This window comes from Nilaparvata lugens, chromosome 10, assembly GCF_014356525.2.
Source record: "Nilaparvata lugens isolate BPH chromosome 10, ASM1435652v1, whole genome shotgun sequence".
NCBI classification, from domain to species: Eukaryota; Metazoa; Arthropoda; class Insecta; order Hemiptera; family Delphacidae; genus Nilaparvata; species Nilaparvata lugens.
In genome coordinates this window covers 33,855,152-33,882,511 of record NC_052513.1, presented here as the reverse complement: position 1 = coordinate 33,882,511, position 27,360 = coordinate 33,855,152, and the positions used below count along the sequence as shown (strand labels likewise).

General features: G+C 35.9%; 2 protein-coding genes across 2 annotated transcripts in view; one reads left to right on the top strand and one right to left on the bottom strand.

Annotated features, from left to right (window-relative positions):
• The window catches only part of LOC111051685, a 96,392-nt gene that overhangs the window by 8,423 nt on the left and 60,609 nt on the right, over positions 1 to 27,360 (top strand). The gene's annotated exons all lie outside the window — the stretch shown is intronic.
• Positions 1,576 to 3,130, bottom strand: LOC111059606. The gene is made up of 2 exons (XM_022347248.2): positions 2,892 to 3,130; positions 1,576 to 2,022 (listed from the first exon to the last, which is right to left on the bottom strand). The coding sequence occupies exons 1-2, from the start codon at positions 2,994 to 2,996 to the stop codon at positions 1,627 to 1,629; spliced, it is 501 nt and encodes a 166-aa protein (XP_022202940.2). The 5' UTR covers positions 2,997 to 3,130; the 3' UTR covers positions 1,576 to 1,626.

The window sequence follows — 27,360 nt, the reverse complement described above, 5'->3', positions numbered from 1 at the left end:
TCAGAACAAAGCCCAATAGCTTGTTCACTCTGCCAATGATGTGATCAACATGTGCTGAAAAGGACAATGTACAACTGAATACAATACCAAGATCCTTACACATTGTTACCCTCTCCAAGCACACACCATTAATTGAGTAGGGATAACGAGCTGGATTAACCTTTCTGGAGAAAGTCATACATTTACATTTTTTTACATTAATATCAAGCTTATTCACATGGCACCACAATGCAACTCTATCAACATCAGCCTGCAAGGAATAGCAATCATCCAATCCTCTCACCTCTTTGTAGATCTTCATATCGTCAGCGAATATCAAGCACTTGGAGTTGGGTATCTGAAGTGGCAACTCATTTATCAATAGCAAGAACAAAAGGGCCCCAGATTGCTACCCTGGGGAACACCAGACGTACTGAAATAAGCATGAGAGAACCTTCCTTGAACAGTTACAAAATTTTTTCTTTGAAACAGGTAACTTCTGAATAAATCAACCAAAGCACTACTAAAGCCCAGCTGTGACAGCCTCTTCAACAATATACAATGATTAACACGGTCAAAGGCTTTACTAAAATCAGTATAGATCACATCCATTTCTCCACCGGCATCAAGTACATTGGAGGCAGACACTGTAAACTCCAATAAATTTGTCACAACAGATCTTTCAGGAAGAAAACCATGCTGATTTTCAGACAGTATTGGTCGTGAATACCATAGAATCTCATCATAAAGAGCCCTCTCATAAACCTTAGCAAAGACAGACAATATACTGATTGGTCTATAGTTCATGATGTCATCTCTCCTGCCAGACTTGAAAATTGGGATTATCTTCGAGACCTTCCATCTACTTGGAAAGACTCCATTTCTCAGTGACAGGTCAAATAAATATTTCAACGGTCTTATTAATAGCTCACCACAACCCTTAACAATGAAGGATGACTTTTTGTGAATTTATTCGCAAAAGCGGGAATTTAGAGACTGCTCTTATAAATATCAGAAACATCGTATTATCTGTGAAGGATTTACAATCCACAACTTCACACAATGGCACCCAACCAGTGGAGCGTGATGAAAAGCTTACCTACTCAATCTCACTATCAATGATTCATAAAATTATTGATAAAACTGAAAACTGCAAGAAGTATAATCTGAAGTTGATTCAACAAGATATATCTGATAATCTATTATAAGTTCTGGCTAAAATAATTGAGTTGCTCTTCAAATTAAAATTTTTCAAGCTGCATAAATACAGACAAACTGTATCACACGAGTTTGATAACATAATTCTCATAATAGAGAAAAGATGGATGGAAATTTCCATAAAAGTCTATAGTAAAATTTTGATTTTGATTTTTTGAATCTAAATATTGTATGCTGACCAGGGGTATAGATTATTTGAAATATAATCGCATAGCTACTAGTAAGGAAGATAAAACCCTACCTAAAATTTTAAGAACTATATTAGCGTAATCTGTCTATGTTGATAAGCGTACCTGTAGCACTCGAAGGTCTTTTCGTAATATATGTACATGACACTTGAAACTTTAACACCACACAATTTTATCCAGAATAGGCACTATCACTGAATCCATTTTAATATTCCTGAGACTTGGCAACACACTTGGCTATTTACTCGAAATATTCCATAATAACGTCACCATGAACCAGTCGCCAGCTAACTCGCAAATTTCCTACTTCAGCGACCACCCCCAAAACTATGCAGCTACGACACCGGCCAATCAACAACCCCAGGACCATGCAGCGGAGACCCCATGAGAGAGAGAGGGAGGCAGCATATGCTCCATCAATTTCGACCCGCAAAACCTGGCCCAATTGTCTTCTACGAAGATCGATAACGTCGTTGATGCGATTAATTCCGATGAGAGTCCGGATGAGGGAGTGAGGGCGTCCAACCCGGTACCGGCGTCTTCGCAGATCTCTCCAAGCGCCGCCGAGGGAACGGAGAGTGCCGCCACCCAATCGCCATCTGATATCGCCAGTCAACCGCCATCTGCAACCACCAATCTAGGGAAAGGCAACACCACATTAAATTCTTCAGTCGGATATACTACAAACCTCATAGCAAACGATTCTATAAATGAATTTAAACTCTTGCTCAGCCAAGCCTTGGAGGGAGTGACTAAAAAAATACAAGAAGATATCAATGAAAACACTAAAGCCATCCAGGATAAAGCGGAGGAAAATACTAAAATCCTACAGGAAGGTATCAAAACTATGGATGAAAAATTTTCTAGCTTCAGGGAGGAAGTGAGAAATACAATAGATACAAAAATAGATACTCAATCTGCAGTTATCAAAAAGTTAGAAATTCGTATAGATGACGTCACCTGTCAAATAAATGAACGGTTGGATAACATACCAAAGGAAGTTGAAAATCAGGTGGACGTATTGGGTAAGGAGCTAGGCACCACTATCATGGGAACTGTCATGGAAAAGGTATTAGAAAATAAAGATGAGATAGAGTCCAAGGTGGAGGAAAATAATAATAAAATAGAGAAAATAGTCAAGGAGCAAAGTGACATGCAGACAGGTATAGCGAATTTAACGGAAGAGGGGGCAAAATCACGAGAAAAGTACGGCATGTTAGAGAATGCCATAGGCGGGCAACAATTGAAGCTCACCGGATTGTATGATGAAGTGAATAAAAACAAGAAAAGTATAAATGATAAATGGATCGCAAATGAAGAACGAGTTTCCAGAATAGAGACCCGTATGGAAAGTATCCCAGTCAGTCGGATGCATTATACACCGACCGAGGTGATAAACGGCACTCAACTTTTTCAAAGTCTTGGAAAATTTGATAACTCCCACCGTCATATGCAACCCAGACCATTTATAGATCAAATAAAAGCCATTCAAGAATTGATACCCACCTCTTGGTTAGTATGGCGCTTCCAACTGTCTAGTCTATTACTCGGCGAGCCGCTGATGTTTTTCCAGAGCCGGATAAGAGATATCAATAGCCTGGAGGACTTCATCTCCCAGTTCCTGCAGCAGTATTGGAGTAAACGTAAACAGATGGACTCACTATCAGAGATTATATCATGCACATATGATAATAGAGGCAGACAGTCATATACTGAATTTGTAGCTAAGATGATGTGCAAGAATTCGCAACTAGACGAATCTTTGGTGGATGCATCACTAGCAAATATATTATCAAAAAAGCTTCCTTACAATGTTCGCATGACACTGGCAGTATCTTCGATTTCCAATTGTAAGGAACTGATGGAACATTTACACTGTATCCAATCCGTCACTTCTGAATCAAGTCAGGTAAACGATCGCACAGGAGACTTTAACCATTCTCTTCAACATAATAGCAATAGTTTCAGAAAAAATTATAATGGTGAGAATCAAATATCAAATGCCGGAGCAAACACTCGATATCAAAAATACCCTGAAAATACTAGCAGAGGTCAATCGTTTGAAAATAGTCCTAGAAATAGATCTCAATATTACAATAGTAAACAACAAGATAGAGGAGCATATTATGATGGCAGAGATCGCTTAAATGGGAACAATTACAAACGAGATGGAGATTGCAAGAATCTAGGTGAAACACATCAAAATCATAACCGGACAAATACATCTTACACAGTAGCACATACAACAAAAGCAAAGCCCAAATTCTGCAAGGGAATGAAATGAAAATGTACAAGTCACTGTTCTATGTTGAGGGAGAAAAATATTATATTCTGCAAGTCAGAGAATTACCAGTTTGTTAGGTTGGCAATGATTTTGCACCAACGTTCAAATGTGCTTCTGGCCTGAGGGCGGAGCGTGGATTAGAGAAAAAAGATTTATATTGTGTATGGAGGAGGAGATAGTTTTATTTGTGTATTGTGTGTAGAAGGAGATTGGCCAATGTAAGGCGTATGTATTCGAATTGAATTTATTTATTGTTGTATATGTTGTGAATTGTTAGGAGTAGAATTCTCAGTAGATTTATTAACAGACTTTGTAACATGTATGATTTCTGATCCAAAACCAACTGGATCATAAAATTTATATTATATTCTCGAATTAGCGTTTTAAATCAGAAATCAGAGGGCGTATTGTGTCACGTGGTAAATAAATACCACCAAATATTTTAAAATGAACCAATGAAATATAATAGAACTATAAAATTGGAAAGAAGGTTAGACCTAGTCAAAGGATAAATCAACTCAAATCAAGTATTATTAGCGATTAGGAGTGATAGCATTATCAACAATGATAAGAAAACATGTATAATTGTGATTTAATAATTATGAGAACCCATTGGTAAGATCAAAAAATTATAAAGCGGCTTACTTATTATTGGCGGATTATAAAAAATAAAATGCATGAACATTGAGGTTAGAGTTACTTGTTTACATTTTGAAAAGAATTAGTCGATCTTGGATAAATCGATAATTATTAGAATCAATACTGAGCGAATCAGCTGATTATTTGATCAACCCATATGACAGGTTGAATTATATAAAATTTACTCATAAAGGATATATTATGCATACTAAAGGAAGTCGATGTGTAGAAATACAGACACCCATTATTTTTGTATAAATATTTATTATAATCTAAAAAAGCATGATAAATCAAGAGTATACAAAACTCATATAAAGACTGAATGTATTAACATCGCATGTTAGGATTTATTTATGAAATCAATTTAAGATAAACACTCCATACATTTGTATAAAAATTCTTTTTTATTTAATTTTTTCTATTATAAAGCCGAGGAAGCCCTGATTCCCAAGGCAACCAATTGTATTGAGTCTATTAAATTGAAGGCCAATCAGAGAGTAGCTTACAGAATTATTCGTGGAAGAGACAAATTTTTCTAAAAACCTTCTTCTTCTGGCTTAAGATCCCGACCTGAGAGGATGCACATGGAGTTTAGGGTTCTTTCTTCTTCCTTTTAAAAAATTTAATAAACTATTAAGCCAAACCCTTTTTTTTAATGTAAAGTATTTGTATTAAATGTCAATTATCTGTGAACTCAGTGCTGTCAAGGAGTTCGTAATTTGTAAAGATTCCCATAAAAATAGCTTTAATTCGAAAGAAACTTATAAAAATCTGGATCACGCGTTAGCCCAGCAGTGACGAAAAGGAGCCTACCTAATTAATTATTGGAAATAATTAATTCAATCCACGAGACCGTCTAGAACTTCAATTCAGTGAGTGATAATTCAAACGAGCTCGTTTTTTCTACGTTCAGTGGGGTAATTAATAAAAAAGCGCTATTCCAATTAATTTGAATTAAAATAAAAAGTCACCACGTGTTGAACAATATCACATAGTCCATAAGAACATTTATGAATTTATTTAATATATGTAGGAAGCTTACCTCCATGCACAGCCCGAATTCATATAAATCCCTGAGATCTCATGTTTGAATATTAACTTATTAATTATAATTTTGTTAAATGAACAAAGTATATCGTATCAAACTTATAGACCGAACAGGTTTTTATTTGCAGAATTTTATATTGATTGGAAGTATAAGTACCAGTATTAAATATAATATATTTATGAATTGGAAACTCATTATTGTGAGTATTAGCAAAGCCTGTGATAATTATTCAGATTTTAGAAATAGATTATTTAAGTGAATTATAGATATATTAAACATTTAAACATTTAAACATTTAAACATTTAAACATTTAAACATTTAAACATTTAAACATTAAACATTTAAACATTTAAATATTTAAACATTTAAACATTTAAACATTTAAACATTTAAACATTTAACATTTAAACATTAAACATTTAAACATTTAAACATTTAAACATTTAAACATTTAAACATTTAAACATTTAAACATTTAAACATTTAAACATTTAAACATTTAAACATTTAAACATTTAAACATTTAAACATTTAAACATTTAAACATTTAAACATTCAAACATTTAAACATCAAGAGAAATGCCAAACCGTCAACTTGAATCTTAGACCTTACTTCGCTCGGTCAATGATAATGCAGATAATGTATTGTCTGTTAATGAGATTCGGGTACACTTTCCATTGTTTATGCGCGCACAAGAGCCTTTGCTTTGGTTGCTCAGAATTGAATATATATTTTTGTTACCTTGTAGTCCAGTCAACGAAAGATTATAGGGGGAAAAGTTTGGAACAAGATTTTCAACTCCACTGCTCTTTTAAGGATAGTAAGAGGATTGACATATCAAAAGTCCTCACCCCTGTGCTAAAGGGGTTGAGGTGATTTTAAAGTAGGGGAATGTGGGGTTGCCCCGGTAAGGAGGTAGCACCGGTAAGCAGTCTATATGCCACTCTATTATTTATATTATAATATGTATTTGTACTCCCTGCTAATCACGCTAGATGGTGAAGAAGAAGAACTAATTTTCAGCTTGGAATCAGTCAGCCATTACTCTTTGGCATGCTAGATTGTTGTCAAGTGTCAACTGGTTCCTGTTATAACTTTCACATGACTTCCCAGCAATGTAAATACTGTTACTGTTTACACTATCATAGGTTCCATGTTATAATCACCTAGTGTGCTAATCAGGCTTCCATTGGTTATCCTAAATGTTTTAGTAAAGTCATGCATTTTGGGTAGCCCTGGTAAGACACTGTGGGGTGATGGCAGTTTTTTTCTGGCATTCCCCATCACTGTTTCCAATGGTTGTTTCAAGTCAATTTAAAAGCAACAACTTGAAACAACTGTTAACATCTTAATTATTGAAATATATTAATATTAGTATAATTAAATATATTAATTGAAATATATAAATATATATTATATTAATATAATTTAAATAAATAAAAATATTCAATGATGTATTAGTGAATAAAATAACTTTTCTCATACTTAAGTCATTTCTTCAAGTCCATATGATTTATATTTAGATGGTTTAAGTTTGTTTTTCATGGAAAAATTATGAAATTATTTGTTTTATTGAATTTTTGCAATTAGAAATACATGGGGAAAGTCCCTACTGCCATTACCCCAAGGGTTGGGGTAATACCGGTATGTGTAAGGGTTAAGAAAAAAATTTTAAGGTACTCATTTTGTCACAAAGTATCTACAAAAAATTTATATTGTAGTCTGTGATATGTGGAAGCCACAAAAATTTTACCAGACAGAATTGAGAGTTTGACCAAAAACTAGAAAGGATGCTGCTTAACATACCGGCATTCCCCAATTCTCCCCTACCATTTTTTTATTTTTCGCAGATATCTCAGAAACTATGATGCATCTTATAAACATTTGTATTTTTTGTGCAAACTTGAAGTTCAAAAAATTACAAACAAGTTTTGTCCTTTACATTTTTTCTATATCTCTCACATTTTCTGAGATATCCGCTCTTGAAGGTGAGAATTTTTTGATAAAACTCTTCTGTCTCCAAGTTTTTCATATTTTCGGCCTTATAATATTTGAACGATTGATGAAAAAATTCGTTTTGATTATAAGATGACTAGCAGGGCACCCGTGCTTTGCTACGGAAATTGAAAGATAAAATTATTTTGTGAAACATTATAATCTGAATCCTACCAAAATTGTTATAATCGTTTTTGAGATTAGGCCACAACTTGGCATGAAAATCATTAAGTCAAATCATTCAAATAATTAATTGATGTGTTGGAAGTGCTCTGTAGAAGAGTAGTCTAATTGCAGCGAATTTTGTAGGATATGGGTCGGGGCTTAAGAGTCGCCCTCGACTTTATCCATTGGCAATTAATATTTCCCGTTGATAGTTATCAAATTAGCAGTGATCATGCTATTTTTGCTTTGGCAATTAAAGATTAAATTCCAAATTAAGTTGATTCGGAATTTGATGACTCTGGTATCCATGGATCTCTTGCTTATTCTGGAATTTTTGGCATAGCCTGTCACTTACTTTTCTTTCCACTTATCCAAAAGTGTGAAAGCAGCCAATCCACTGATTCTTCCTTCCATGGAAGTCCATTCATAGGTAAGAGTCCATTCATGATAGTATAACATTTATTGTGGCTGATTTCACATGTCCTAAACTCTACAATCATAAATATCAAAGTGGGATCATTTTAATGTGAATTTGCATAAATCTGAATAGAGTTATTCAATCGCTTCGATTATTGACTACAATTATATGATTTCTTTCTTCAATCTTCGCTTGAGACCAAAAGCTTAGGGATGTGTTTATTCGACAGAGGCTGGCTCAAACAGCACTCTGGTTTGTGGACTGTATCAATTACATCGAGAACATTTTGGAGTTGTCTGGCGTCGGGTAGCAAGTTGAACAATTTAAATGACTAAGTGCACAATTGCCCCCTCCACCACACAATGCCAGACAACAAAGGGGAACATTGATATAACGTCCGAACATTCCGCCCACCTTGGAAGAACTTCCAATAACAGAAAAAACAAAAATCACCTATAACAAACCCTACTAGGGAAACTAGGAAAAAAAGGAAAATATCTCCACTCCTCAGGGGCCATTGAGGAGACTTATACAAAAGGAATAGGAGGCCCACGGAATGGAGAGGATGGGATGAGAAATAATGACTATATACAACCACTATAGATAAAAACAAGAAACAAAGCAACTTGGGAACCTTTCCCACATGTAAAACAAGAAATAAAAAACTATCCACTAAACTTATTGAAGTTCCCTTCAATAAGGCCTAATCTTCATCAATAGGGAGGAGACATACCCTATTGACAGCCCTAGTGAGACTTCCTTTTGCAGTCTGTACCTCCACCACTCTCACAATTCCATCCTGTTCAGTGAATATCTTCGTTATTCGACCAAGCCTCCAGTGAAGAGGGAGTAGGTTACTTCCCTTTAAGAGAGCCATACATCCAATGTTAACATTACTATGTTTTCTGTACCATTTTGTTCGGGTTTGTAAACTAGATACATACTCCAATTGCCAACGTTTCCAGAATGAGGATACAATTCTTTTGGGTAAACTCCATCGATTTCTCAAGCTCACCGATTGAATTGATTCCTCTGAGTCTTTACTCTGTGTTGCTTGAGTAATTTTTCTTGCTTCCAATTCAATCTTGGAATTTTCATCATCATTACCATGGGTTTGGTGTGGCCAGCACTCCAGTGGTTTGTCTAACCAATCAGAACCATTCCACCTCAGAGAATTACCAATTAATTCATTGAGCAATAGTCCTCGACTAGCACAATCAGCTGGATTACATTCGGTTGGCACATATCTGAATTTCTCTGTAGACAGGTGTTCCTGTACTTGACTTACACGATTTGCCATAAACGTAGCCAAACGATGAGGTGAAGACCGAATCCAACTCAATGCCACAGTTGAATAAGTCCAAGCTGCAATATAATCTGTGTTTATAATTTTTGAAAGCACTTCATGTAATAATCTAGTTACTAGGACAACCACACAAAGCTCCCATTTCTTCACTACCTCCACGGATGCTATATCATCCCAGTCACATCCCGATTGTCATATACTGGGTCCGGCAGTCAAACCTGACGGTTTTTAAGTGGGGATAGGTGGTGGTGGGGGTGACTGGGCGGGTGGGGATGGGCGCCATCTTGTTCACCTTGAGTGGAAGTTCATTAGTTCAGTAACAATGGAGCGTTGGACCGCTGAACATCGTGCGTTTGTAGTCGAGACGTTTTTCAGAAATAATGATTCTGTGATTCTAACGCAAAGGAGTTTCCGTATACGGTTTAACATTCCCCCTCGTGGTGCGATCCCGTCACGAAACACAATTCTTCTGTGGGTTCGGAACTTTCAGAACACTGCGTTTGGAACCACAAGAAGGAGAGGAGGATCACCTCGAACGGTAAGAACTCCTGCTAACGTTGAGGCTGTTCGACATGCTTTTGAACGGAGCCCTCGTCGCTCTGCCATTCGTCACGCCCAAGCTCTTTGGATCTCCGACCGGTCTGTGAGACGTATTCTTCATGACGACTTGAGCTTCCACCCTTACAAGATTGCTATTGTTCAAGAGTTACAAGCAGGAGATTTGGTAGAAGGTTGAATTTTGCTGAAACCATGTTAAGAAAGATTGAGGAAGACCCTGGAATCATTGTTTTGACTTCAGACGAAGCTCATTTCCACCTTAATGGATGTGTTAATAAACAAAATTTCCGTTATTGGGCCCCAAATAACCCACGGGAACTTCATCAGCGGCCTCTTCACTGTGAAAAAGTAACTGTCTGGGCTGCAGTGTGTAGGTCAACAGTTATAGGGCCTTATTTTTTTGAAGAGGGTGGCCATACAGTGACAGTGAACTCAGAGCGTTATGTTGCCATGATCCGTGACTTTCTCATTCCTGAGTTACGTCGCCACCGCATACCTCTCAGGAGGGTATGGTTTCAGCAGGACGGAGCTACTGCCCATACCTCGCGGGCCTCCATGGCTCAACTCAGAGGATTTTTCCCAGGCAAGCTGATCTCGCTCAGGGGTGACATTGAATGGCCAGCACGTTCTCCCGACTTGTCCCCTTGTGACTTTTATCTGTGGGGGTATCTCAAGGGAAGAGTGTATGTTGACAAGCCAAGAAATTTGGATCAACTGAAGGAGAATATTCGGCGAGAACTTCGTGAGATCCCGCGGCAAACGTTGGAGAGAGTCATGACGAACTTTTCCAAGAGACTCGTACAGTGTACAGAAAATGGTGGTCAACATTTAAATGACGTAATTTTTGCGCCGTAAGCTATTTTTCAATTTTTTTTAATACTAAATGTAATTTCCAATTCTCCTCTTTACAATAAAAAAAAATATATAAATATATCTCAACAGCTTTTTAATTTATCCAATATCAAAAACCGTCAGGTTTGACTGCCGGACCCAGTATATTGAATTATACTCTTGAAGGTAAGCATGAAAGGTGTCAAATATCCTAATGGATCAAAAATTTGTGGTAAAGTTGACAAAACATTTCGTTTTGTAGCTAGACTGGATGGAACCTCCACCCTGTAGAAGAGGTAGTAACCAATTGGATTCGATTGGAAGCTAAGAATTTTAATGGTTTTATCAGACTCCAAAGTGAAGTGAAATCTTTTGCATCAATAGCGCAATGCTCTGGAGGGAGATTTGAGAGAATGGTAGAATGATTGCTGCCCACTTTAGCAATTCAAATTTCCCTTTGCTTAACAATTCAGTAAGCTCAGACTGCAGTTGCTTGGTTGCTTCCATTGATGAGACTGATGTAACTATATCATCATCCATGTAAGTAGAAAACCGTAAGGCTTCAGAAGCCGCAGGGAACATTTTTTCTTCATCTTCAATAAACTGATGCGTAGTACAAATAGCAAGAAATGGCGATGATGATACACCATACGACATAGTTGTTAGAGTACACTCTTTCATTTCTTCTCCCTTTTCGGATTTTGTCCATTTTATTTCAGCATTATCCTTTCTATCATCATCTCACTCTTCCAAATTTCGTTTCTCCTTTTCAAAAACATCTTCTCCAATTTCCCTTTTCGGTATGGGTCTTCCCATTGGTTTGATTTCATGTGGACTATGAATCACTTTTAACTCTTTCCCTAAATTACCGTTGATCGGTAAATAACTGTTGAAGGCTATACCTTGTTTACCTGGAACTTCTTCTAAATTATCTCCCAATTCTTCTTCTCGAATCATGGAAACATTTTCTCCAACATTAGTTTTACCTTCAAGATATCCCGATATCTCACTCGTATTTGTTTCCTTGGATGGTAATTCTACAATGTATCTACCAGTATTCAAACGACAAACAGTTGATTTGTATAACTCCTCACAATCCATTTCACTTTCCAATATTTTTTTGTCCTAGGTGACTCTTCTACAACCCAAAATCGCTTCACCAACTCTTCTAAATTAGCATTGGAATACATGCACAGATTATTTGAGATAGTAGAACTCTCCTCTGATACCTTACCCATCAGGCAGTAGCCCCATACAGTTTCTAGGGCAGATGGTGTACCCGCTGGACCAATCACTTTTCTTCCAGTCAGAATGAAGGGGAAGTATTTAGCACCCAATAAAATATCAACCTCCTCTGAAAGGAAAAAATCAGAATCTGCTAGATCCAGTCCTTGATGATGAAATCTTGAAGAATAATTGAAAATAGACCTATAACCATCCTCGGTAAATTGATAATCCATATGCGAAATTTCAAGTTAATCAGTCAAGTAGTTCAGACGTGATGATGCGTCATTCGTAAATTCCCTATCCCCTACATTATTGATCATTGGATTTAAGAATATCTAGGTTCGCATCACCGATAATGATAAGATTAGCTGTATTATCAACCTCAAGAATTAACTGCTCTAGATCAGTAATGAAATTATCTTTATGAAAATTGTGTGGTCTATACAAACTTATTATATTAAGAGTCAGGTTATTAACGTTGAAATTCAGCATAATATATTCTAGATTTTCTGAACTGAAATTGACAGATACTTCCTTGAAATTAATATATCTATATATATAAAAGCGAAATGGCACTCACTCACTGACTGACTGACTCACTCACTCACTCACTCACTCACTCACTCGCATAACTAAAAATCTACCGGACCAAAAACGTTCAAATTTGGTAGGTATGTTCAGTTGGCCCTTTAGAGGCGCACTAAGAAATCTTTTGGCAATATTTTAACTCTAAGGGTTGTTTTTAAGGGTTTAAAGTTCGTCTTTTAGCATGTATATTCTTCTTCTCCCAATCTCTTAATTATAATTGAAATTTCCATATCATATGTTACTATAGAACGATAATCTAGATAGAGTACCTCTTCGAAACAGTTGTTAACTGGCAACTAAATTAATAATTTTGTCAGGTTGGCATTAAGTTGAGTTGACTATATTAGGTTGGCACCAAGTTGAAGATTTATCGCGGAAAATTGATTGGGCATTGCTACTTCAATCCTGAGAATATTATATTACTAGCCGTCAGGCTCGCTTCGCTCGCCATATCCGTTTAGCCAGACGTTTAGTCTGAAAACCCGACTGGATTGCTCTAACATATGATGAAAATGCTCAAATGAAAAATACAGGCGAGCGAAGCGAGCCTGCTGATCTCATTCTTGGACGATCCAGTCGGGGGTCCAGGGGCGGAGCCCCCTGGCTAGACGGATATGGCGAGCGAAGCAAGCCTGACGGCTAGTTTTTTATAAAAGCAACAAGGCCATGATAAAATCTGCTTGGAGCACACTTGTATACAGCTTTATAACCATTTATTTGAAAAAGGCTACTTAGGTCAGGATCAATATTGATTTCTGATAACAAAATAATATCGATATTCGCATTATAGATAGCTACAATAAATTGGTCAAAATTCTGTCGCAATGATCTAATAATCGGTAGATGATTTAATGATCTAATAATCTAATAAAAGGTAGATAATTTTGAACGGATAAATTTGGATTCTTTGAACGGATCAGCAAGCCAGCTATCGATTGTCGTAAACGTTTTGCATGGCAAAACCATCTCCTCAATTGAAAATTATCGTCAATGATTGTAGTTGTTGATTAATTAAAAGGGGATTGTAATTATAATTTTGAGTTTACCTGGGATAGTATGTTCATGCATTACAGAGAATAGGGTGATAATACACATTATATAAAAAGAGATTTGAAATAGCAGATAACAGGAATAAGAAAACAAACTATGTAACTACAAAGCACTACAAGTACAAATATCTTTAAATAATTTTGTCAAGGTCTGATTCGCATTTAATACGAATTACTTGTGCCTGAGGTTCCTTTCTTACAAGAATTCTACCCTGAGAGGTCCATACAAACTTATAACCAAGAGATCTTGCCTTATTCCTAGTTTACACGAACAATCTTTTATTAAAAGCTGTGAGATTTTCATTAAAGAATACCGATTTATCTGACGGGTTTCCTAGAATTTTGTTAGTTAGTTTTGCTGCACGGCCTTTAGTAAGCCATTCAGCACGAACCAATTTCGAAACAAACTGCACAATCAACACAGGAGCATTTTCTGATGAATTTGTGGTGGATTTTCGGACAGGTAGTCTATGAGTAGCACTCACATCACTTTCTCTAAAGTTCAAGTTTATTTTCTCAGATATGTGTTTCAAATCCTCGAGCGGAGACCTATGAGTTGCATCAAGACAGTGAATTTCCAAGTTATTTTTTCTACCGTATTGTTCAAGATCATTAATCTTCATACTAAGATCGTTAATGATAATATCCTTAGCGCCAATCTGTTTGTTCAGTTTGGCAATCTCACTAGTTAAGTTTTTATTTTCGGTACGTAGCACTTTTATCTCATTGAGAAGTTCATCATATTTAGAGGTGATGAACACCTGACTCGCCTGTACAGAATTAACAGTCGTTTCAATACTTGCTAATTTAGTGTTCAAAGAATGGAGTATTGTACGAATTTCCGGATCATTAATATTATCTCTAGGGGTTTCATTACCTGGAGATCCGATCCCTGTTGCCCCTTTCGAGTTTTTACACACATGGAAACAACGCCATTTCTTTCGCTCGTCCTCCGACATACGACGATATGTAGATTCTTTGAGACTGCACCCAAAATGAAATTTATTATTACACCCAAAACGAGTAACGACGTCACCTGATGCTGGCAGAGAACTGTTGCAATAATAACACTGCGCCATCACAATTAATGAATAATAATTTAGATGAAAGTTTTAAACTTGAAGGTTATGATGATGAAACAAGAAAATTTCGTTATCCAGAATTTATATAATATTCATCCAGTTCCGTGATAATCTTTCCATCTAATGAATATTAATTTTTTTCAATCAACAATATTATAATTACTTCAGCATTATTTAGTTTATTTGATTATTTTTAATCACCTAATAAATTAGTTTTTTCGAATGTGAGAATATTGATACTGATAGACACGCATAATAATACCATGACTGCAAAACAAAATATTGAAACCAAAGACCTTAAAGCTGCGATTAAACCAAATTTATTAACAAAATGTTAATATCTCAATCCTTATAGATTATATTATAATGAACATAACTTATCATGCACATGATGAACATGTGTGTTTGTCAACGTTCAATCTCATAGAATCTATAAGGATTAAGTTATTAACATTTTGCTAATAACTTTGGTGTAAAACCCAGCTTAAAGATGCATATTATATATTCAAGGTCTTTGATTGAAACTATAGACCTTATACAAATACAGTAATAGACTGGCTTCTCCAGACATCTGTGTAATCACTTGTCAGCTGATTTATGATGAATAATTCTGTAGTCTGATTTTTACTCTAATATTGGCGTATGAAGGAGGCTCCTTTTTCCTTTTATATTATCCTTGAAATGCAAAATTTCCAAAAACCTCGTATATACGTCGACGCGCAATTAAAAAAGGAACATACCTTTCAAATTTCATGAAAATCTATTACCGCGTTTCGCCGTAAATGCGCAACATATAAACATATAAATGTTTAAAATTTAAACATTGAGAGAAATGCCAAATCGTTGACTTGAATGTTAGACCTCACTTCGTTCGGTCAATTATTGAGATCCGTTTTAAACCGTTTTGGGCGTTTTAGCATGTGATAATTTTCTGTAAGTTGTGTAATTCTGTATGATTAAATAAATAAATAATAAATTTGAAGATCCTTCGTACATTGGACTGAACTGCAATATTTTTGCAACTCTCAATACAGTAAATACATTTCAACAAGATGTGCTTTTGAAACGGTTTTTGAAAAACATTTTGGAACCCTTTTAAAACTTGTAAACCGTATCTGTGTCTCGATAACACAGACATTGAAAAACACAGGTTTAAAAGGACGCCGCCTCAATTGAGACATTTCTCAACAGAATTTGATTTAATTTTTGTTCATTATTTATTGTGTCAACCATAATCGGAAGCAAGCGTTGTGTTCAATTTCATCAATCCGACAAAAACTCGAAAATTATCATCGACAATAATTGAGTTGTATTCAATTCGAAAATCCCACAAAAACTTCAAAATAATCACTGATTGAGTTGTAAAAATTCCAAAAATCCTACAAAAACTTGAAAAATAATCGACATGTGATGAATAATGTGCCGCTATAATTCAGACGTCGTTCAACTTCAAAGACTTTTTGAACTTGGTGGGTGGTATATCTCCGTGAAGGGGATAAAATTCCAGGGGACAAAAACAAAATGGAGAGATTCAATAAAATGAATGAGAGCCAGAAAAAGTTGTCAGTCAGTTGCTGCGGTATGAGTATCGGCGGTCAAGTTTCAAAGTAAGTTCGTAAAAGTTGATCGTAAGTCTGTCGATGAGTTGGCATGTCGTTGAAAGTTCAACTTGTGCGATCCTCAGACAAGTTGTCGATTTTTTACATTTTTTGTCTCATTTTGCGCGTGCCTAGGTGTGCATGTTGTGTATTACAAACACGCACACACATACAAACTGTACTCTCGTACTTAGTAATTGTAACCACACACATAAGCATCTTGATTACTACCTGTTTTCTGCAGTTTTTCCTACATCTGAAAAGTAATGCAACTGTTGTAACGAGATTTAAGAGGCGAGCTATGAGATTTATTTCTATCGAGTTCCACTATCAAGAAAACTCAAGAAGGAATAGATTAGTAGATTATGTACAACAATTTTGGAAAATGATTGAAGTAAAGATCTTCCATGTAGTACCGTAAGATACATTTTAAGACAGATTTGAAGCATCATTTGTAAAATTTATTTATTTTTTATTAAATCGATCAGAAAACTGAAGAAGTATTCAGTAACTTTTCAAAATATTAAATTTTCATCACGAATGTTCAATAATCTATTTTCAACTCTTTAAAATATTATAGCCTACATTGTAAAACGGTAATGATTGAATACTTAATACAATAAAATTAATAAAAACATGAAGTAACTCTTTATTTAAAACATTTAAAACTTTAAAATATTTCAAACAACTAGTTTCTGCCTACTTTGGCCATTTTCAAGTTATATTGTATTTAAATACAATATAGGTACCCTAATTCAACTCAAAGTAACCCATCTAAACACAATAACCAAAAATGAATACAACAAAATTATAGAAAACAGACTCAACAAAACACGTTCAATTCGAAACAATAAGACGCAAAACGTTCACTTTCAATTCGACTCGATAAGACGCACATAACAAGTCATTATTCATAGATAAATAGAATAATATACAGAAAAATTAAGCTAATCATGATAATTGTCTTTGATGACAACTAGTCAAGTCATTTCAGAGACAGTCATAGAGAGGTCATGCCCATGATTCCAATATCATGAAAAGGACAATGGATGAATGGGATTCATTGAGGCATTCAAAGGGAATTGTTTCAGGCCTACTCCATAACGATAGACTCAATCACCTACTGTAGACTTATTACGTACCTTCTACTGGAACAATAACGTTCATCAGAAGATTTCAAAATAAAAAATATAAACAATTCCAATAAAGTACTACAATTGGTCTACTTGAATTGTTTAATTACTAGTAGTTCTGTGAACAGATTTTTACTCTAATATTGGCGTATGAAGGAGGCTCCTTTTTACTTTTATATTATCCTTGAAATGCAAAATTTCCAAAAACCTTGTATATACGTCGACGCGCAATTAAAAAAGGAACATATCTGTCAAATTTCATAAAAATCTATTACCGCGTTTCTCCGTAAATGCGCAACATATAAACATTTAAACATTAAGAGAAATGCCAAACCGTCGACTTGAATCTTAGACCTCACTTCGCTCGGTCAATTATAGAAATTAGTAGGTAGAAGCCTTTTAAACTTTTTCGCATGAACACTATCAGTTTCAGCATTAATGCCATTTTCAAGTGTACTTTATGTGAAAAAGTTTGAAGGGGTACTAGTTATTTCTATAATAGTTCATTTAACAATATCTATTTCGGAAAAAGTGATAATTTTGGTTCTTCCCGATAACTGTGATTTAATTAAATGTAATGTGAATATTTAATTAGACAATCCCATTTCACTCACTTTACATCTCTGTTACACTTTCCAGTTTCCATAACATCTATTTACTTTCATCCTATTTTCCTCAATTTCCACACTCGGCAAACTACCTGCCTATTTCCTACTTGATCCCATAATCTAGCCGCAACAATGTGGGAAAACTATAAACTTCCTGAATGGCAAAGTTACACAATACCATCATGATCCTCATTCTATTATAGCTTTGGATACTAACTCATACGTAAAGTATAGAGGAAGCTAGAAATATACACATTATATAAGTGGAATCACATTTAAGAAATGTTTTACAATATATATACTATACAATATTATTATTCATACTATGAATGCCACACGAGTGATATACTGCAGGAGAATATATATTTAATCATTCATTCATTATATACACACACAATTATTCGATCTCATATAGGTCTGAACGAAGTTCTGAAAATTTGTTGCTTAAAGTGAAGGGAAAATTCAGTGAATCTTAAATAGGTCTAAACGAGGTTTAGCCAAATTTAATCTCGAGTAACAGGTCGAGTATGCGAGTCAAATTAAAAACATCAGACACTCGCTCAAACTGCTTTAAACTTTAATTTAGAATTGAGTGATATGGGTGAAAAATAGTTTGCACTAAGTCGATTGTACATAAATGAAATAAAATTGATGTTATGGAAACATTATGTGCAACAGACCTTATAAAACATAATTGTTTTTATAACATGATACACCGATCGAAAAACGAATGATTTTTTTACAATGTTGTAAGCACATAGAAGCATAAACTAAATAAACAAAATTGAATCTTGATGAAAGATTCAAATCTTGGAATCTAAATTGTAAGAGTAAAGGTGCGTACAGACTTTCGCTCTGCTCCACAACCGAACGTCACTCCGGCAGAGCGATTGATGATCGACCGGGGAGCAACAATGGTTCGACCGGGGAACGCGAGAAGATCTAACATCTTCCATGAAGTTCATGATGGGTGCGTTGGCGGTGCGACTGTGGCTCGATGGTGGTACGAGGGAGGTACGAGGGCGGTACGAGGGAGGAGCGTGCTTGGTGCTGCTTGGAAGCGTGAATATGTGTACGCAGCTTAACATCTTCCGTAACGTTCATGATGGGTGCGTGGGCGGCGCGACTGTAGTTCGATGGAGGAACGAGGGCGGTACGAGGGCGGTACGAGGGAGGAGCGTGCTCGGTGCGGGTTGGAAGAGCGTATATGTGTACGCAGCTTAAGACATTGGTGTTGCCAGCCAATACCACTATAATATATCTGTTCAAAATCAATTATGGAGTTGTGGTATTAACATAATAATCAATGTCTATTCTTCCAATTATGAAGAAATATCATAACATCTCTTCCCATGCAATCAAATTATTAAAATGTAATTCTCTTGATAAAAGGTTGAATTAACAGATAAGAAAAAGGTTGAAGGTTAATAAATGTATGTAGCCTACAAATGATTTGTATTCTGTTGTTGGAAAGTGACAGATTCGTGTTAGTGAATGCGCATGCGTGAGTGATGAGTGATCCAATTAAGTGTAACATTACCACAAGATTTTACGATTACCCACATGTTTGCAACATGTATTACTCCAGTTAATCGATTGTTATTGCAGTTATGCAAGGATGGTGATGAGTTCACACCTGTGAGCGCTTAGCACTACTTTCCTTTAGAAATTTCCATCGAAGGATATGAGGGTGATTAATTTGCATTAGAATGAATGGCTGCTCAACAACTCAACCACAATTTCAGTATTATACTCGTTGGTTTAACTTGAGACTTGAAACTTGAAACTTACAAAACTTGTAAAAAATGTATCTAGCTTATTACTTTCCTTACCATAGGTTTACTTGTTTACCATAGGTGAGGAAAGTAATGCTTTCCGAAAAAAATTAAGGTACCCCAATTTCTAAATTTCTATACGTTTCGAGGTCCCCTGAGTCCAAAAAAGTGGTTTTTGGGTATTGGTCTGAATGTGTGTGTGTGTGTGTGTATGAGTGTATGTGTGCCTGTGTATACGATATCTCATCCCCAATTAACGGAATGACTTGACATTTGGAACATAAGGTCCTTACAATATAAGGATCCGACACGAACAATTTCGATCAAATGCAATTCAAGATGGCGGCTGGAATGGCGAAAATATTGTCAAAAACAGGGTTTTTCGCGATTTTCTCAAAAACGGCTCCAAAGATTTTGATCAAATTCATACCCAAAATAGCCGATGATAAGCTCTGTCTCATATCTGTAAAAATTTCAGGAGCTCCATCCCATCTATGTAATGTTTGATTTTAGATTTCCAATTAACAGGCTTCAGATACAATTTAAACAAAAAAATTCAAGTGGAAAAGATTGAGCATGAAAATCTCTACAATTAATGTTCAGTAACATTTTCACCTAAAATCAAAAATAAGCTCGAAATTCGATAGAATGTGATTATTCAATTGCAAACTGTTGGCAACTGTTGATTCTATTAAATTATTCACTATGAAGAGATAGCAGACCTCGTGTGTCTCCAGCGTTATAGTCCTGTCACCAGCTGGCTTAGATCTTTGAATAGTAGATTTGAGATGCGCGGGAACACTAGCGTCAGGTGATAAATTTTCATAACGGCAAGGAAAGTTGTGTGAGTGCGCCACACCAGATTTTTTGCTCAGTTAGTCAAGTCGCTGAAATGCATTGTTTTCAAGATACATGCGTGTAAGCCAGAAATGAGAAAAATACAACTTTTAAACTACCCTCATCCCTTAAACACAAGGGATAGGGATGAGGACTTTTGATATGTTTACCTTCTAAGTAGTCCTAACAAAGCTACGAAGTCCAAACATCCCCTCGAAATTGTCCTGTCAATTGATGTTAAACTAAAGATTTTACACTCAACACGGCTGCAACAATCGTAGTGGGGGACGCGCAAAATTATGAAATGCATTAAATTAAATAGAATATGATGCTCTATGAGCTCATGACTAGCACGGATTTTTTCAATCTAACATTAAAAAGTTATAAGGCCGTAAAGATGAAAAAATCGGAGCCGGAAGGGTTCTTCTGCAAAATGTGACAAATGAAACTTGTAGGCTAATTTGTAAGCTTTAATTTTGTATTCGGCAAAAAATTTCAGAAAGACGAAAATTGTTCGAGATAAACACAAAACCCGTAGTATGGTACTTTCAATCCACCCCCACCCCCTTAGCACAGGGGGTAGGAGTGAGGATTTTTGATATGTTTAAGCACTCACTATCATCAAAAGAGCTGGGGGGTCGAAAATTGTGTTCCAGACTCTCCCTCTATAGGTACCTTTTTTGAGCATTCGTTGCCTGGACTAGTATAGATCTTTATAGTATTTACTGGGTTTTGTTGAAATTTTCATAATTATACTTTAACCAACAAATTTTCAGAATTTTGCTAAACTTTGATGTTAAACCGATTAATACCGGTTTGATTATATACAAATTTCGAATATAATAATTCGTTGATTTAGAAATCCGACTGAGTCGCTGTCGATGTTGTAGAAACGTTCCATAATGAAATAAAAACACACATATATCGTCAAATTCTACAGTTTTATTTGTGTAAAGGACCAAACCATGTGGTCACGAAACCATGGTCCTGTACCAAATGAAACTGTAGAATTTGACAATATATGTGTGTTTTTATTTCATTTTCGTTGATTGAGCTGGTTATAAAATTTGACTGAGCTTCGTTCGAGATTTATTGAAGTTTTCGTAAATTTTTAGCAATGGAATTCCGGAATTTTTTATAAATTTGATGAATGTTATAAGAATAATGCTCATAATTTTTTACATTATGATTAACGCATGAATCAAAACTATTGAATCCAGAATCCAATAGAGTTCTACATGCTATATTGGACAACGACAACCCAAGGTAAAAGATAGTTTATAGTAGTCTAGCAGAGTCTACTTCCAATGTAAAGTCAAAACTTTACAGTTTACAGTTTGGTGCAATATTTTTATTATTTTCGGTTTTAAATCTGATTAAATTCTAAATTTTGGTTTGTATATTTCTGGACTCGGATTTGATTCAAAGAGAAGCAACATAACCTACCTTTTAGACATTGGCTTACTACTATCAAAATTCGGGAAGGGAACAGTTTTGGGCTAGGCCTGTTGGTCCTCTTCTAATCATGTATTTGATTTCTGCATTGGTTAATGTAAATGAATGAAATTGAATTAAAATAAAGTTTAATAGCCCAATATGAAAAATAAACTCAATTGAGGAAATCAATCGCATCGTTCCGTTAGATTTTATCGTAGCTTTGTATTTTTTCGAGGAACATTTTCTATACAATTAAGAGGAAAATAAATCATATACAAGGAAAATTGATTTGTAATCTTCATTCTAATTGAACTATCCAACTTAAATTAATTGATACATGCAACATTCTTGGAGTTCAACACTGTATTTTGTATTTAAGTCTTCTTTGAACTACAAGACTTGGGAAGATCTAGGACTCATGTGGAAGACTTGTGAATAGACAAGGAAGACGATTAGGGATGGGTATTAGTAGAAGAAAGAAGGAACTGGCTAATCTGTTTGCCTTTTTGCGTCCGAGTGAGCTAAGCTACACAGATAGAGAGATAAGAAAATAGTTTGGCTGGAAAAACAGCATTCAAGCTGTCCAGTTGAAAGGCATAATGCACTCACTCTCTGGAATAATATACACCTGCTGTGAATTAGCGAGAGCAACCGTGCATAATGCAGATTACGGGGAAGAAGAGGAAGACGAAGAACAAAAAAAGAACAGAAAGAAGAAGAAGAAGAAGAAGAAGAAGAAGAAGAAGAAGAAGAAGAAGAAGAAGAAGAAGAAGAAGAAGAAGAAGAAGAAGAAGAAGAAGAAGAAGAAGAAGAAGAAAAGAAGAAAACTGAGAAGAGTGATTAGCGAATAGCGACTTCTTCTAAGATACATGGGGCAGAGTGATTGATTGATTGATTGATTGAATGAGTACTTTATTTATGTAGATTACAATATATACTGGCTTATACACTTATATACAATAGCTTACAATACAGCAAAATTATAGATGAATTTACATAATATAGACTAAGAAAATAATTATTGAACTGTATATGATAAGAAAAAGCAATTTGTAATATAATAACTATAGATAATAATTATATTGTTATGCATCTACATGAATTTGCGGAGCTTTGGACATATCAATGTCCATTCTTCGGAAAGAATATCAAAAATATCCTCCCCACTACCTCTCTACCAAAACTGAGGGAGAAAGGAGGAGGCTACGAACACGAAGGAAAGAAAGGGAGGAAGAAAACGAAGAGCATGATAGATAATACTGAAAAGATGTGGAGGAGGAGGAGGAGGAGGAGGAACAAGACAGTTTAGCATGTCAACGTTGAATTTTTAAAACCACTATTAGATAGTTTTTTACCACCATCACATCAGTAAATACCCGATTTCTGGCGTGAAATTTTTAAATTTATACGAAGAAAAGGTACAGAAACTATTGGATGACAAAAGAGAAGTACGAGTAAAAGTGGGAAAGAGTTAGATGGAAGAGGATGAAGAAGAGAACGAGGTTACAAGATGACGAAGAAAGTGTAAGACTAAATTAATGTAAAAGAGGCTAAGGTGGATTAGGATGATGTAGAGGAGAAGAGGAAGAGAAGAGAAGAAGGATGAGGAGGAGGAGGATGTGGAGGAGAAGAAGAAGAAGAAGAAGAAGAAGAAAAAGGAGGAGAATAAGAAGATACGTTGACCTCACTTTAGGAAGATGATACAAAGATGACACGAAATGAAATGAAAAAAATTCTTTATTAGGCGGAGTTAGGACTTTTAAGTCCTCTCTACCACTCAACACGAAGATGATTTGTAGATGATACAAGAATGATAGACAATACTGCCATTATAGCGTGGACCTCACTGAAGGAGAAGAAAAACACAGAAAGAGCAAAGGAATAAAGTTAGAAACGAGCAAATGTGAATTACTGTGAGAAACAGTTGGTTATGGGTGTGCTGAGTACCGTATGAGACTCTCCTGCCAGGCTAAATATGCAAACACAGGTGAAACAGCTTTGGCCAAGAAAATTATAGCTGGCAAAGCAAAGGCAGCACAGCACAGACGTCGAACAACGCAAAGAAAACACAAATCTCCGAACACAAGCTGAAGAGGAGGGCTTTAAAAATATAAGCAGGCATGTAGGTACTTGGTACTTTACAGGATTAATGCCTTTTGGCTTATATGTGCGAATACACCCTCTCTTCTACGCGATCATAAGTGCGTCTGTGTGCGAGAGTGAGCGTGAGAGAGAGAGTCGAAGAAGAAGAGAAAGAGAGTTATCGTGGAAAGAAAGAGTGTGAGATAGAGGGAAAGAGAGAGGGTGAGAGAGAGGGAAGAGTGAGAGAGTACGGGAGAGGGAGTTAGAGAGCAAGAGAGAGAGACAAAGAGTGAGTGAGAGAGTGCGGAAGAGGGAGTGAGAGAGCGAAAGAGAGACAAAGAGTGAGTGAGAGAGAGTGTGGGAGAGTGTTGGAGAGGGAGTATGAGAGCGAAAGAGAGAGAGTAAGAGAGACAATGAGTGAGTGAGAGATTGACTGAGAGAGTGAGAGAGAGAGAGAGAGAGAAAGAGTGACTGAGAGAGAGTGTGTGAGAGAGTGAAGCGCTTTGTGTGGTCTTACTTTGAGACGCGCAAGCACGCACGAATGCCGTCACTTTTTTAATGTTTTGTCTGCTGAAAAAGAGAGAGATGAAGAGACTAGACAGACATACTAATGATGAAGAAAAAGGAGAAATGGAAGAAGGAAAGAAGAGGAAGAAGAGTAGAAAGTGAGAAGAGGAAGAATAGGATGAGGAATAAGAAGAAAAAGGTATTGGAGATAAATGAGACGGAGAAGAAAAATTTTGGTAGGAGTAGGTGAATGAGACGGGGTGAATGAGAAGGAGGAGGATGAAGAGGGTGACAAGAAAAATGCTAGAAAGAAAAAGAAAATATAGAAAAAAGAGACGGAGAAGAAGAAGAAGAAGATTAGAAGGGTGAGTAGGTGCGGGAGAAGGAAAAGGAGGAGGATGAGAAACTGGAGGAGAAGTTGGATGAGGATGAAGATGAGAAAGAGGATGAGGAATGAGAAGTGTAGGAGGAGTAGGAGGAGGAGGAGGAGGAAGAGGAGGTTGTGGAAGAGAATAGGAAAGAGGATAAGTAGTATTATCAAAGATGAAGGACGAAGAAAAAATATAGACGAAAATTGAGTGATGACGAATAATAAAGTTTTATGCTGCATCTTCTGATTAAAAAGAAAAAGTTGAAGAAGAAGAAGAAGAAGAAGAAGAAGAGAAGAAGAAGAAGAAGAAAAAGAATATGAAGAAGAAAAATAGAGAAAAAAGGAGGAAGAATAAGAAGAAGCTCTCTTCATGTTGTTGGGATGGATGTTGTTGGTTGTTGTATGTTGTCTATGTAGGTGTGTGTGTGTGTGCTGTTGAGTGGAACAGTAGTAGAGACTATAGTGAGGTCCACGTTATAATGGCAGTGGATAAAGATAGGAGAATAGCGATGCCGATTCTCTGCATCAATTAATTATATTTCTACACTGTCAAAAACATAATTGGCATCGTTGTGAACCTAGAAAAGGATAGTACCACCGGCTTTGTCGAATGATAGACAAGTATAACAAAACCAAAGTTGATCAAATACTGTCATTATAACGTGGACCTCACTATAGAGAGTATAGAGACCACTTTGGCGGTCTGATACTCCGATGATTTGGTTTGGCTCATTCAAAACTTTTTATTCGTTTTGCTAATTCTCCATTTAAATCTCCTTTTTTTCTTTTCCTCCTCCTTCTTCTTTTCTCATTCTTCTTTATCTTCTTCTTCTTCTTCTTCTTCTTATTCTTATTCTTCTTCACCTTCTTCTTCTTTTCTTCGTAATCGTCCTCTTCTTTCTCTTCGTAATCTTCATCATCATCATTTTCTTCTTTTCTTCCTCGTCCTTTCTTCTACTTCTTCGTTATCTTCTCCCTTCTTTTCTTCTTTCCTCCTCCTTCTTCTTTTCTTCTTCTTCTTCTTCTTCTTCTCCATCTTCTTCTTCTCCTCCTCCACCTCCTACTCCTTCATAATCTTTTTCTTCTCCTCCTTCTTCTCATCCTTCTTCTTTTCTTCGTAATCGTCCTCTTCTTTCTCTTCGTAATCTTCATCATCATCATTTTCTTCTTTTCTTCCTCGTCCTTTCTTCTACTTCTTCGTTATCTTCTCCCTTCTTTTCTTCTTTCCTCCTCCTTCTTCTTTTCTTCTTCTTCTTCTTCTTCTTCTCCATCTTCTTCTTCTCCTCCTCCACCTCCTACTCCTTCATAATCTTTTTCTTCTCCTCCTTCTTCTTTTCTTCTCAATCTTCATCATCTTCTCTTCTTCTTTTCCTTCTCCTTCTTCTTTACGCCTAAGTCATCTTCATCTTCTTCTCTTCTACTCCTTCATCATCTTCTCCCTTCATCTTCTTCTTCTTCTTCCTCTTCTTCTTTTCCCCCTCCTCCTTCTTTTCTTCTTCGTCTGCTTCATCTTCTTTTCTTCTTCTTCTTCTTCTTCTTCCTCTTCTTCTTTTCCTTCTCCTTCTTCTTTACGCCTAAGTCATCTTCATCTTCTTTTCTTCTACTTTTCCGTCATCTTTTCCTTTTTTTCTTCTTCTTCCTTCTCCTCTTCTTCTTCTTTTTTCGGCCTCTCCTTCTCCGTGTGCATTATGCACGGCTAATAGGCTACCCAGCCACAGGTTAGTTTGAGTCGGTGCATTATGATACTGTATCTTTGAACACTGTTTCAACGTTTTTCTCTGCAACGGTTTTTTTCGTCGTTTTGCTACGAGTTCATTCAAAAGTGACCAAACGTTTGAGAGAGTGTTCAGTGTTGAGATGATGCATTAGCATTTCATTCACCTCTCCACTCACCAAAGGTCAGTCACTGGAATATACTATAGTGAGGTCCAGGTTATAATGACAGTGTTTGATTAGCAATGGTATTGCTATCCTTGTCTATCATTCAACAAAGCAAATAGCGCTATCTCTTTCTTGCTTTGCTCTGTTGCCAGATCGTCTCTAACAATGTAGAATAAATAATTAATTAACAATATATTTCATCTTAATCATGAAAATTCATCATGAAATTATTGAAAAATATAATTTCTTGCTCAATAGAATATAATTGATTATTTCATTGACAAGATAGAGGATCGGCAACGTTTTTCTCCTATCTTTCTCCACTGCCATTATAACGTGGACCTAAATATAGTTTTCAAAACTGATTTAGCAGTTAGGTATGACAGTGAGGTTCATGTTAAAATAATGGCAGTGGAGAGAGGAGATCAAAGTTGTCGATTCTCTGTCTTACCATTGCCTTCTATACAGGATAGCTAATACCGTTACAACTCATTCTGTTAATTCTTGTTTGAAATAATCAATTACATTTTATTCTTCAATGATTTAATAATTCAT